This window comes from Excalfactoria chinensis, chromosome 6 (genome assembly GCF_039878825.1).
Source record: "Excalfactoria chinensis isolate bCotChi1 chromosome 6, bCotChi1.hap2, whole genome shotgun sequence".
NCBI classification, from domain to species: Eukaryota; Metazoa; Chordata; class Aves; order Galliformes; family Phasianidae; genus Excalfactoria; species Excalfactoria chinensis.
The window spans coordinates 30325919-30339611 of NC_092830.1; the positions used below are offsets into that span (position 1 = coordinate 30325919).

Below are 13693 nucleotides of genomic sequence, written 5' to 3' on the forward strand. Positions count from 1 at the left end.
TAAGAAATATACTGCCTCCAGTCCCCACGGCCTGCACTGCTCATCTGTAGTTAAAATTTGTTTCCTCAGTAGTTTTACAGATGAGATGTAAATCATGGTTATGTCCTGTTTCTCTTGCAGGGGCTTATTTGTTTGACTTCTTGCCAAAGTTTAACACTTACTTGAACAAAACAAGTGTTAAAAGCACAGAGATTCTCTTTTACTGTAATTTAACACTCCCTAAATATAGGGGCTACAGTTCAAGATTCCTGTGCTCTCTTGCATGGGGACATTGCAGATTTGAAACCACCTTGTGGAGGTAAAGGACAAGGAAAACCTGGAAAAAACCAGCTTGTAATTTCCTGTGTTTGGGGATGAACTGAAGTAGAGGAGTCTGGAGCACTGCCCCTTTCGAAAAGCCTCTCACACTACACATTATGGTGTCAAGAGTCTACAGTGAGCCTGTCAATACAGCTGTCAGGGGAGAGTACAGGGTAACGATATTTGTCTTGCTGAGATTAGGAAAAGAGAAAGGGAGTTGTGCCAGGTGTCCCTTCCACCTGTACTTTTGCTCTCTGTGGTTATACCACTCAGAGATCTGACAATATCCAAAGTCAAGGGAAATACATCCTGTCCTTAAAGAAAATCCAATCCTGTGGTACTTTTAGTCCCTACAGGAATTCCTCAGCCATGACAGATCTGAATTCCCTTGTGATGTTCCTTCACACTGAAGCCTACAGAAAGCCACAAAGCTTGGGGAGGGAATCACATATATTCTGTTTTAAGTAAGGGGGTGAGCTGTAATCTCTAGGGAGAATTAAATAGGCTGTGTGCCTACCACCTGCCTTCTCAAGAGCACAGGTGTAGCTATTTGTGAGAAGAATGGGTTACTTACAGCTTCAGGTCCATACTGAGCAGAAGCAGCCTGCAACCCCATTTCCCGAAGGTACGCCAGCTCAGCAGCTCTTCTTGCCCTTTCCACTTTGTAAGAACCTGGGGGAGTCCAGCCAATGCCTCTGAGCCAGTTCAAGTCAGACTTATATTTTACCTAAGAGAATGAAACATGCAATAGTGTGTATTACTATCAACCACATACTCTGTGTTTTTGAGAGAGAATATATAAAGGGGAACAGGGTCATTAATAAATAAATTTTTTTTTTTTGCAAAGACTGTAGTTCTTTTAAGAATGATTTTGTTGATAAATAAAATCTGTGATGACATTGCCACATAGACAGCTCTTAGCACTGGGAAGGATACTGCCTCTTAGCTATACTTACATCACTCTGCAGGTTGTAGGCTTGCTTTGCATGTTTCACATTTAGCTGCTCAGGATCACATGTGTATTGGTGCAAGGGCTGCTTGTAGTTAACATTGCTGGCAAGCTGCTGGCTTCTCTTAGCATGGAGGAACCCTGGCTGGTTAAGGTGACTCTGAAAATGTCCTCTGTTTTGGGTGTATGCACTCCTGTACAGGTTGTCACTCTGGAGTTTCCCCACTCTGAGGACATGTCTGATATGGGTGTCATCATTTGCATTGAAGAATCCAATCCTCTGGCCTCTGTCTCGCAGGAAGGCTTCTCTGTATTTGTACTGAGGAACATGTGGAGAAAAGTGTAGTTTTCACATTCATTCAGATTACTTTCAGATTCCATTATGAAACAACATATCCTCCCCTAGCTTTCAATAACATTTTTGTTTCAGGATACATCTCCTGATCTGACACTATAGGAGAATGACCTTGATGTTAATTTTTAGGGGAGCAGAACAGACAGATAGGGGCCCAAAGTAGTCCTCTCTCAAAAGTAACTTTAAGTCTTATTCTGTACCGAGTAAACATCTCAAACATGCAGCTCTTCCATATTCAGCTTTCTTGCTGACTGAGGCCTTCTGTGTTCAAAGGTGACCCACTTTATTCTAGCCCACGCTTGACTATTTTTGACTAGTTTATGTAACTACAATATAATATCCCTCCTTCCCAAGAACAGCTCCTTAAAATGAAATAGAGCAGTTTGGTATTGGACATCATTAATGAGAGCCTATAGTTGGAAATCTTTGTAGTTAAATTGCATTTATTTCATTGGTTACCAATTTTCTCTCTCTCTCTCTCTCTCACACACACACACACACACACGCACTTTCTAATGTCTTATTCACCCATTTTTACAGAGCAGGGGTGGCATGGGAATAGGATTGGGAAGTGTTTGAAACAGAGCAATTCTTACATCACTAGCAATCTCTCTTGAAGCCTTTGCTGTCTGGAATGGAATGGCGTCAATCCTAAAATCATAGCCAGATGCTCTTGTCTGTTCCCAAGATGTTTTATACACTTTCTGTGTTGAAAAGAAAAGAACAAAACAGTCAGTCATTTCCCCCTTGCAGTTTCTTAAACGTAGTCCCATGACTGTAATAATAAATGTTTTATCCTACTGGGCTTGTTTGTTTCAAGAGTCATCAGTACCATCTCCAAGGTTTTGATCCAGTTCTACAGCCCTTCAACTTGTTTTCTATTCCCTATAACGATAAAATGTCTCATCTGAAAAATGCCACAAGGGCTTCCTTTTGTACATGAACATGGTTGTTTCTGATTGGATTTAATTTCTATTAGAAACTGTGATGCATCAGTCACATCAATATTGCATTGATATTACTCTTATTCTCCCTTTTGATGCATCCCTTTTCAGTGTCTTGGGTTTCATGGCATCATAATTTCAATAGTAGTTATTTCAAGCTTTTCTAATGATTCCTGTCTCTATTTCATAGCCACATGTGGCTTCATTAACTCATCTGAAATAACAGCCAAGTTCTAACACGTTTAATGTGACTTTGTGGGTGTGAAGTACATTTACATCTTGAAGAGAAAATTCTCTAGATTTTGTTCTTCTTTCTTTAGTAGCACTCCTATAACAGCTTCTAGTCCCACCACCCAGCTGTTGCACCTTAGCAGACATTTCTGGCTGTCCCTTTCTGATTTTATTGATTGGCTTTCTGGAAGACTTTGATCCATCCTTTTGAAGGTTTGCAATTATATGAGAAAAACAGCATGACAGCATGATATTTATTTCGTATTTCAAAAAATATTCTTGTGTTTCACTGATGGATTTAGTGCCAGGTGATGCTTAATTTGAAAGTAAATTAAGATGCCATAAGTCCTGCCAGAATCAGTAGTCCGAATAGAACCAATGCAAACGTTAACATATGCTTTGTTAACAGGTCTAGGGCTGATCTTTCATTTGTGTTCAGTCACCCCTTTGCCATGTCACTTTTTTTCATCTGTCACATCAAAGAACTTAAATCCTATTTCTTTCTTGTACATATAGAAAGACCTACCACCAAATGAGAAACTCAAAACTTTTTTCAAAATAAGATCACTCTGACCCTGCAACTAAAGATGACAAATTTGATCACAACTATTAGAAATAGACCGTGTGCCACTGCATGAAGTGGAAACAAAATCTCTCTAAACCAATTCCACTCACTGATTCATTTGCACTCACATTGAGGACTGTGACTAAGGGATCATCTCAACACAGCACTGCAACTTCATGGAGATAGATCATACAGTCAAGGAAAGAGAGGGATTCTCTCTCTCTCAACAATACAAGTAGAAAGATTTATAAGAAGTTATGCCTAAACTTTAGGACTGAAGTGTTTAATAATAGCTTCTTGTCCTAGGAAGCAGAAAAATTCTTAAAAGAAAAATAAACAACCTTTCCTGATCCCTCCCTCCCAGGCCAAGCAGCGTTCTGGCAGTCCACAAGCTCTGCCTTTTTCAGTTCATGTTCAAAGAACCTGAGTTCTACACATTCATGAAAGCTTTTCATTTCCAAGCAAATGTGTTTTCTTTAATGACTGTTATAAAGTCAGTTCCTTAAAGTAAAATCTTCTGTTACTTACATCACTGATATGAAGTGCATTCTGGCGAGCTCGGATAAAATCTGGATGATCAGGAGGCAGGGTATACCTGTGCCTGGCTTCAGAGTCTCCAGCCTTGTACAGCCTCTGAGGAGTCAAAAGACATTGAATGCAACTGATTCTGGAAGTGAGGTCCATTCTTTAATGCTTTCAGCACAACAAAAGTTAAGATCATTTATAGTCAAATGAAACCTACGTCATTGCACTGGATGTAGCTATTTTTAGCATGAATCAAATCTGGAGAGTCAACCACGGCAGTGAACTTCAGACTTTCTGGCTTCTGACGGTACTTGGTCTGGAGGGGACAAAAACCAAACAAACAAATACACACACGGGATGCTTCTGTTAGACAGTGGTGATATATCGTGATTCCAGGTGCACGATAATTGGTGTAAATCACCAAAATCACCTTCCTGAAGCCATAGTGATAAAAACATACTGTTCTGCTTTGGTCTTAGTTGCTCTTTCAGCCAGTGAACAAGGTTACTACTGTCTCATTGCTGTAATTCCAAATCACCAACCTTTCTTTATTTTTATGTGTGTGTGTGTGTGTGTGCACTCGCAAGGAATTTGCACTGAAAATTCACATGTGAAATCTATGAACACTGCATTTTTGGCAGCTTATACTTTTCCTCTATTAATACCTGATACCAAGCAGGCTAACGCACCTTCATTGTGACTGTCAGTGCTGTATCTTTCTACATCACTTCCATAAGGATCTGCTTAGAATTTTATAATAGAATTTACTGCATTTATTTATTGCTACGTGTTTTGTTTATACTCTTGTGTTTCATTCGGAATGGAAAATATTCAGCAGGTGTCACACAGTGGACTTGCATCTCCTGTATTGCTTCTTGGTAACTTATACCTTGTATAAACAGGCTCCCACATCAAAAGGAAATGATAAGCTACATTCGTAAGTGTCATGTAACGAGGAGCCTTGATGGTAAACAATTCCTACAGACGTGCTATCCCATGAAAGATTTATCAGTTACCTCACTGATGAGCTCGCCAGCCTTCTTTACACTTTCTATCTGCGGAGATCTCAGAGCCATCCAACCAACTCCTTTCATGAAGTTCAGGTCTGATTTATAGCGGTGCTGTTGAAAATGAAAATCGTTAGCTATCAGTTTTGCATCCACAGCTATTAAGGTATTTTAAAAAGACTCTCTGATTCGTATTAACATTTTGAGGTTTTTCATTTGCCATGCACATATCAGATCGTAAAGCCAAACTGTTTGCATTTGTGCATTCCACCAGGAATTAAATAATGTATCATATGCAAGTTACAAGAGAAGGCCCCACAAGTGAATTAGTATGACTCAAAGCAGTCAGTAATAACCTGTTTGTACTGGGCGTAAAAGAAACCCTTTTGAAATAATTTTCTGAGGTGAGTTCAAGTCAGGAATACTAATTATTTTATCCGGTGCAGGCTTCCTCATTAACCCCATTTCTAAGAGGAGACTTAAGACTCTTTCTTTATTCACATTAAAGGCTTCCTCTACCTTCTTATCCAGGAAAATGAGACAGACTCAATGTAAAGTAAAAGCCAGGAAAGTAGTCCCAGTCCTGACGATTCTTACCTCTCCTATAAGCAAAAGGGATGGCAACCAGCTAGCTCAAACTGGTGCTGTACATTATTCTTACTAGACAGCGAGGGGATCAGACAAAATCACCTCGGTCATTTCTCTTTGGTGTCCACAGGCAAAGAGACAAATCCTTCTGCACAAAGAATTCTATGTGTAGAGCGATGGCTGTCAAACCACTGGCTGGCTGCTATCCAAAATGCTGAGACATTGCTGATTATTATTTTTATTTTATATTTTTATATCCCCGAGCTCTAGGATAAGTGACATGGACCACACTGATTTTCTGTCATGTTCATAACATAACTTCTGATCCATGTATATTCTATAGAGCAATCAGATATCTTGCTACTAGACATTGTAAGTTTGCAAATAATGTTTCTAAAAACACTTCCCAATGTCAGCAAACAATTTGTGCCATTCCTTTAAAGCTCTACCAATGCTAAATTCAGTTATTTTCTGTTTGCATAAGGAAAGTTTACCTCGCTCTGTAGCATGTGGGCTCTTTTGGCCCATTTCATCTTCAAGTCTTCTGGGAGCGCTGTAAATTCATGGAGTCTCTTTCTATAATCTTGATCACTTGCTAAGGCCTGGGCTTTCCTTGCATGGACAAGATTCACCATGTCCATGGGCAGATAGTACTGAGACCACACTCCCTGGGATCCTTTCTTATATTCTTGTTCACTCTGTAATTTGGCAGCATGCAAGCAATGCAGCAACCTGGTATCATCCAGAACACTTCTGGCCCCAATGTGCTTTCCTCTTTCCGTCACAAAATTGTGTTTATACTGGTACTAAAAATAAAAAAAGGATAGAAGTGAGAAAGTGCCATGCTAAGACTGGCTGTTCTAGCTAAGTAGCTTAGGATAAGTCACTGAAACATCTATGCTGAGTGCAATAACATCCAGGGTCTGCAGTGCTAAGTATTTCCCTGAATGTTGCAATATGTAAGTTAAGCACAATTCAATATATGCTCTGAAATATCTTCAAAGAATTGGTAATATTTAAACCTCAGATCATGCACTTTTATTAACTCTCAGTTATAATCCCATAGTTAGGAATGAGAATGTAAGAGGAATAAACAAAAGGAAGAAGAAAATATCCCTATGGAGAAACATCATGCACTCTGTAGCCTTCAGATTTGCAAATGCCACCCAGCTATTTTAAAGAGTAAATTCAGTCTTCCCGGATCAATAACTATGTTGAAAAGACTAAGATGGTGGCCTGAACAGAAGAATAAGCACCAGCAACCCCTCTTTCTCATCTTGGCTGGGACTATAACTCTCTCTATGATCTTGCATTTATCCTCTCTGTGAAATAGTGATGATGATGATAATGATTATTTATACAGCATCAACAGGGTGCTTGGAACTTTAAAGAGAAGGCCTGGGCCCCGAAGAGTTCATAATGTAGTTGAAATGGGATAATAACACTTATCTACCACACAGGAGAGTTGCGGGGATTAAATTACTGTTGCTAATGTTTACAAAGTGCTTCGAAGATGAAGGGCCAAATTCAGATCTGCTGTAAGTGGATGTAATTCTATTATGGACTTGTACCCTTTAGAGCAGATCTGAAGCTGTAACCAAAAGCACTCTGCAAAATGTAGTTAAGTATACATTATAAATTACAGTTAGATATAGTTGCTTCATAAAACAAATGCACATGAAACAGATTCATATTTTATCATGTTAGAGATAAAATATGCAACTAAATGCTACACAAAAGAAGGAATTTTTAAAGTTAATTTTTAGATATATTTTTTTCTTACATTTCTTGTGAGGAAGGGATGAACTTAGACTTTCTGAGAAATGGGTACCACCGTGTCCAAGTGCTTTGTCAGCAGCGATCCAAATGAAAGTGCATTTATAGGGATAAGAAGATTTGTTCCTTCCCTTTCAGAAATTAAGGGACACAGATGTACGGGAGCATTCACTAATTCTCACTTCCTAACCAGACAGACATATCCTGATTTTCAGAGATTCAAAAAATGCTTTTCTGAATTCATCTCAATTCAGGAGCCCTAAGCACTTCCAAAAGTCAGTTCAAAGCAGGGCAGGCAGAATTAGTGGGCACTTTATAATATGAGAAGCTAAAAGCCTGGAGATGAACAGAATCTCTCTGATTTATCTGTCTGCAAATACTTTAATTCACCAGCCATTTCCCACTGGAAGATGTTTAACCGAGGTTGGCTCTCGATTAGCAAAGATTCTTACCTTTTTTTTTTTTTTTAAATTCACACAAAGAATCTCATTCATAAGTAATATATTCTGTCTCACACTTGTCTCACATGGTTACGGAGTTGCTTTAATTCAGTAAAATCTGCTTTAGACATTGTTTTACATGAAGTTAACAGGAATTAGGCAAGATGGAAGGTTGAATCATTCAACTCACATCACTGGCAATATCTCTGGAGGCCCTCGCAGTCTGGAAAGGGAGTGCTTCCATTGTCAGCTTGTAGCCTTGAGCACGTAGATTATGCCAAGATTCCCTGTATTTCACCTAAAGTAGGAGAGGCACATGTAGATTGCTCTTTCGCTTTTAAATGCACAAAGGAATAAACAAAGGAACCCTCTTTCATTTGTTATTCTGAGTTACTCATTCCTCATAATCAAAGGAATTTCTTTTTTTTTTTTTTTTTAATTATCTTGAGGAAATCTTACTATCTCAGGCAAAGCAAGTCCTATATTTCATGTAGATTTAATTTACAACTACAGGTATGCTAATGGAAATAAATATCATTATAATCAAATCAGGGGAAGCATAAATAGAACAGATCTAAGAAGTCCTTTACTTATCCTCCTTCCTTGCCACTGTACAATTTATCCTCCAACTCAGATAAGTATAAAAAATACAAAAACTTACATCACTGAGGTTGGCTGCATTTATTCTTGCTTGTGTGAACTCAGGCAGTCCCAGTGTTGGTGTATAGTGATGCTGAATGTCCTCTCCTGCTGCTTTATAAAGGCGCTAGAAAAGAGATCAAAAAAGACAGTCGCAATTAATTATCCTTAATATCTCAGTAATGCAACAGTAGTGCTTAAGTTGTTTTTGATTATGGCAACTATAATCAGCCAGCACCAAAAACAAACAAACAAAAAACCAAAACAAACCAAAACAAACTAAAACAAAAAACAAACAAACCAACAGCTAAGAATATAATAATGCTATTTCATGTTTTGATTTTTCTGGAAAGTAAAACCTGGACAAGTTTAAAACAATTTTCGTATGTATACCACCAGGATGCCACCCCACTGCATTGTTAGCTTTAAATTTAGTACCTTCCTAGCAGGCCTAATGGGTACCTAAAACCATTAATTGTACCTTGAATGTATGTTATTTAAGGGGGCTGCTATTTCTGGCCATCTTTTCTAGCTTAGCCCTTTTCTTCATGTTATGACAGACAATTCTGATAATTTACCTGTGGATTTCCTCCTGTTCTTTGAAAATAAGAGAAGATATTATTCTGGAGGCCTCAAAACTAGCCCATACTGTGCAAATGAGCTCCCTCAAGAACAACATCAGATCTTTTGAGGTTTTGTTTCATGTAAAAATACTTGATAACGGGATCCTAACATATGGGCACTATTTAAATGGTTTTGGTTTTTATTTTTAAAGAGATTAAACTGAAAAATGATATTTAGTATTTGCCTGGAAATAATAAAACACAATCTAACTAGGCATAAGCAGAATTCAGTGATGCTTGCTTTCTTTTTGATGCATTTTGCTTTTGGAAAAGAATGCTCTCTTTCCCATTCCTCCATCCCTCACTCACTGCATTTTGAAAAGCATATTTTCTGATTCACGTAAAGAGAGCCTACCTCATTAGCAATCATATTGCTGAATTTTGCATGAAGGAGGCCAGGAGAGTCTGTCACCGATGTGTACTTGAAGGAATGTGGCTGCTGACGATATTTACTCTGAGTTCATGCACAAAGAAAGATGAACAGAATAACTAAATTGTCTTGTCAAACGTGGGACATTTTCTAGTACTAATGCCCTTGTGCTTAAAGATCTACTTTACTTTGCAAAGGGCATGTAACTAGTAGCCATTAAATTAATTTACCCTTTGCAAACCTGAATTTGATTAATTTTAGTCTCACAGTGGAAAGGAAAAGTAAATAAGGAATAAGGTCTGAAAAACAAACAAGGAAGCAAGCAAAAAACTATCATGCTAAATACAGCCATGAGGCTATTTCACACCTTGGTGTCATTAGCATTGGCTAGTGGAATTACAGAGAGGCAATCCAATCCATAGAAAAGGAGCTGCACAAGTCAGATGAATTCTTTTGTGGTAAAGACAAGATTTCACCTAACCCATATGTCAGAACTGTGAACAAAGTAACCACAACATCACTGCAATTAGGGATTCATTCACTAAAACAACTATGAAGAGCATTCTACAAAGAGCAAACATTTTTCTTGTTTTCACATCAGTGGGAATATGGGTAATAGATCAATGATTGGAAGCTATCAGAGACTATACAAAGATAACACAACAGAGGAGAGAAACAATCAGGTGAAGAGGCATTTAAAAAAATGGCATGTGAAGGCAGCAAGTGAAAAACAGACTGTTGGGTACTGCAGCCTTAATTTTGGAGAAATAGCACAAGGTACTTCGCAGAAATAGCCATGGCCTTACTTTTAGTTGAAAATCCCATTTTTAATCTAAATGAAAATCACATAAAATAACCTACTGGGTCCGAAACATGGGAGAAAAGATTTGTGAAAACAGCAGTCTGCAAATCCTTGAACTCATTCAGGTTTACCCATCTGCAGTTAGGACACGAACTGACTGATCAAACACAAGGGGAGGGAGACTAGCTTTATCCAGCGAGCCACTTTGCCAGCCCAGTTTAATGGAAAGACATCTGGCAAACTCTTGTATGCAGTGGAGAAATCAAAACCCTCTTTTGTTACCTCACTGATGAGTTCAGAGGCTTTCTTCTTTCCTTCAATCTCTAGGGCCCCTGGAGTAATACATCCAACTCCTCGCATAAAGTTCATGTCAGACCGATATAAATTCTAAGGAAAACCAAGCAGAAGTAATTAAAAGTTTGCGTTTGAAATGCCCTATATTTATTCATCCAAAAATACACAATAAGTTTACTCAAATAAATCCACTAAAATTTGTCTGTGATAGGTATTGCTAATGCCCTTCACCCTACATAGTTTATGTGCATTCAGCACTGGCAGATCTACAGAGGTTCTGAAGAGTACTAAATCCCATGAACACTGAATGGACTCCCAGCTTCCATTTGTAACCTTGAAAATCTCCTCCAGATAAATAAATTTCATTTGTTTATTATATAAATTGCATCTTCATAGTATTTATTTGTAGGTCTTTTTCAAGTCCTATATTTAACAATAAATATTTTCCTCATGGAAGTACACATTACTCCTACCCAGATGCAAATCAACTGAAATAGTTGCTAAATAGTTTTCACGGTAAGCAAGACCTTAAAAAGAATATTTTATCAACAGTGCAGTCATACGCACTTGTAAGCACTGCTTGCCCAGCCATCAAAGACTGCTTTACTTCATCTCTCAGTATGGCGTGATCACACACACTGTACAACAGCTCAAACAGATAAGCAACTCATCCTGGTTGTAATCAAGGGGGAACAGCTACTGTTTATCTCTCAGCCACCATTCAAGTACATACCATCAGCTGCCACAATTTGGAACTGAATTATCTCCTGTCACACTTAGCTGGGGAATATTGCTGAGATATTTTGCAATTACCTCACTCTGTAGTTTATATGCATTCTTGGCACACTGCAATCTCAGATCATCAGTCAAAGAAGTGTACTGGTGTAGCAGCTGTCTGTATTCTTGTTCACTGACCAAAGACTGGGCTTTCCTGGCATGCACCAAGTTTATCATATCAAGTGGCAGATGGAAGTGAGTCTTTGTATCCTCAAAACCTTGCTTATATTTCACCTATTGAATGAAAAACAGACAACAAACAGAATTGCAGTACAGTGATGCAACTTAATATATCACGCATCTAATTGCAGCATAGTAATCAGGGTTCACAGTTTGCTCAGAAGGGACATTATCCATGTCCACCATAAATTATTCTTTTTAAAAGTGCAGTCCTGAATTTAACTCTTCTGTGAACACTTGTATTTAGAATATGTGACAGTCATCTACATTATATTTAACTAAGTTGAGATATTCTGAAGAATTTTCATTGTTGTTACTATGAAATACATTGAATCTATAAAATCACCAAACTGATGACAGAATTCTTCATTTTCTGTATGTCTAGAAAGTACAGCTAGGAGTTAAAGCTACTGTTTGGGGATAAAACATGAACAGTTACATATTTGAAACTCTACATATCCCCACTCAAAATATTTGTTGGTGCCTACTGATTTGGCACCCAGCTTCATCTCATAGTATTAAATATCATTTTTGAGGCTGCTGGGATTTCCCCCTTCTTCTCATTTCTTGTTTCAGGAAGAGGAATTTCTTGAAATCTGCAGATATTTTTTGTCACTTGAAATTTCCTGATCAGATTATGCAAAATTGAGATGCTCAGGTAGTTCATCCAGATAACGAATATCCAGATCTACTGATGATCAAACTGACTTAAGGTAATCTGACAGATTACTCAGTTCTTTAGACACTTGTTTTACCTTTATCAGCCTAAGAACACCATCACACAAAAAAGAATCCTAGTAAAAGCCCAGAACTCACTGAATTGAAATAGCATGACAAGAAGCTAGTTCACAGCTCCTTTTACCTTCCATAGGATCCTATGCCCCGTTAGGAATCAATCCCAAAACATCCACATCTTCCTTTTTGTACTTACATCACTCTGTAGTGATGATGCATGGACTGAATGAGCAATATGAATATCACCATCCAGGCCACATGAACCAATCATCTGCCCTTTCATTTTCTCAAACGCCTCCTTATACTTGTGCTGAGACAGAAACAAAAAAAGAAATATGAATAGGACTGAAGAGAAATAAGAATTTAGAACTGTTATAAATCCAAATAAAAAGATTTACATATTGCAGAAGGACATCCATGAATAATAAATTCTGGTCATACATAGTTGATGATGGCCTACATCTTCTGTACAACCCCTATGACTGCCCAGTCCCTACATCAGTTAGGCTGATCAGCTTTCCTTTAGCAAGCCTTCCTTTGATAGTTACCAACAACAACTCATTGTGTCTGCACCTCCAAAACTACAGTAACCAACAAGAAGGAAGTTGAATGTCTCCCAGCTGTAAGGTTCACTGAACACGCAGATTCCATCAAGAGTCACTCAGCAGAGCAGAAACATCTGAAGTGACTGACATCTCCTACTAGACAGTATCAGCAGTAAGTTCACCTACATCGCTTATGATTTCACCCGAAGCCTTAGCTGCCTGGAAGGGAATAGCATCGAGTCTCAGCTGATATCCACCATCTTTCATCTTCTGCCAGGACTCCTTATAGCGATTCTAGCAAATAGAAAAGAGGAAAGAAATACAGATGCTGATAAGAGGGCTAGTATTGCAGCATTATTGCTACCCTAGCGATGTTACCAGAACAATTTCATTCTATTCTAACACAGAAGGCTACAATAAATGATACTATCGATACACAACAAGAATAATTAGATTACAAAAGTTCATTATAAAACTGTAGTTGTTTGATCTCAATCTTTCTAAATTAAGAGAAGTCTGGCAAGAAGATTCATTTCTCATTTTACTTTAGGGACATTTAGACCATAGAGTAACCATACACAGGAGAAAGTAAGAAAAGCTTGACTGCCTGTGTAAGACAAATGGCAAAGTACTGTGAATTTTTCATTTTTCTTTAATATTTTAATGGACGGATTTATACCTCACTGATATTCATGGTGTTTAATTTAGCCCGAAGGATTTCAGGAAGATCTGTTGTTAGTGTATACTGATGCTTTACGCTTTCTCCGTGCTCCTTGTACAACCGCTGCAAACAGAAATGAGTTTTAATAGTAAGTATTCAATCTAGGTTCACCAAATAATTTTGACCAAAAAAAAAAAAAAAAAAAAGAAAAGAAAAAAAAAGAAAAGTACATGAATAGATTTCTGGAAAGCAAAGACTACAAGAAAAGATAGCAGCATAAAGTACAGGAAACAATATCAGTCTAAAAGTATTGAAAAGGTGTTTCATGCATCTGCCAGCTAGCGTATGCTAGTTCCATGAGGCTAACTGGAACTTGGCCAACAATGG

The 13693-nt window shown here is 38.0% G+C and overlaps 1 protein-coding gene across 1 annotated transcript in view; it reads right to left on the reverse strand.

The window, feature by feature from the left end:
* NRAP (nebulin related anchoring protein) overlaps positions 1-13693 on the reverse strand; it is a gene marked incomplete at its 5' end in the record, with an annotated part of 45176 nt that overhangs the window by 756 nt on the left and 30727 nt on the right. Inside the window, 15 exons of the mRNA XM_072340959.1 lie at positions 875-1027; positions 1257-1568; positions 2201-2308; positions 3873-3977; positions 4087-4185; positions 4886-4990; positions 5959-6270; positions 7871-7978; positions 8342-8446; positions 9298-9396; positions 10397-10501; positions 11222-11419; positions 12297-12410; positions 12832-12939; positions 13325-13429. Coding sequence (XP_072197060.1) covers positions 875-1027; positions 1257-1568; positions 2201-2308; positions 3873-3977; positions 4087-4185; positions 4886-4990; positions 5959-6270; positions 7871-7978; positions 8342-8446; positions 9298-9396; positions 10397-10501; positions 11222-11419; positions 12297-12410; positions 12832-12939; positions 13325-13429 — 2136 coding nt within the window. The remainder of the gene's footprint in view (positions 1-874; positions 1028-1256; positions 1569-2200; positions 2309-3872; positions 3978-4086; positions 4186-4885; positions 4991-5958; positions 6271-7870; positions 7979-8341; positions 8447-9297; positions 9397-10396; positions 10502-11221; positions 11420-12296; positions 12411-12831; positions 12940-13324; positions 13430-13693) is intronic.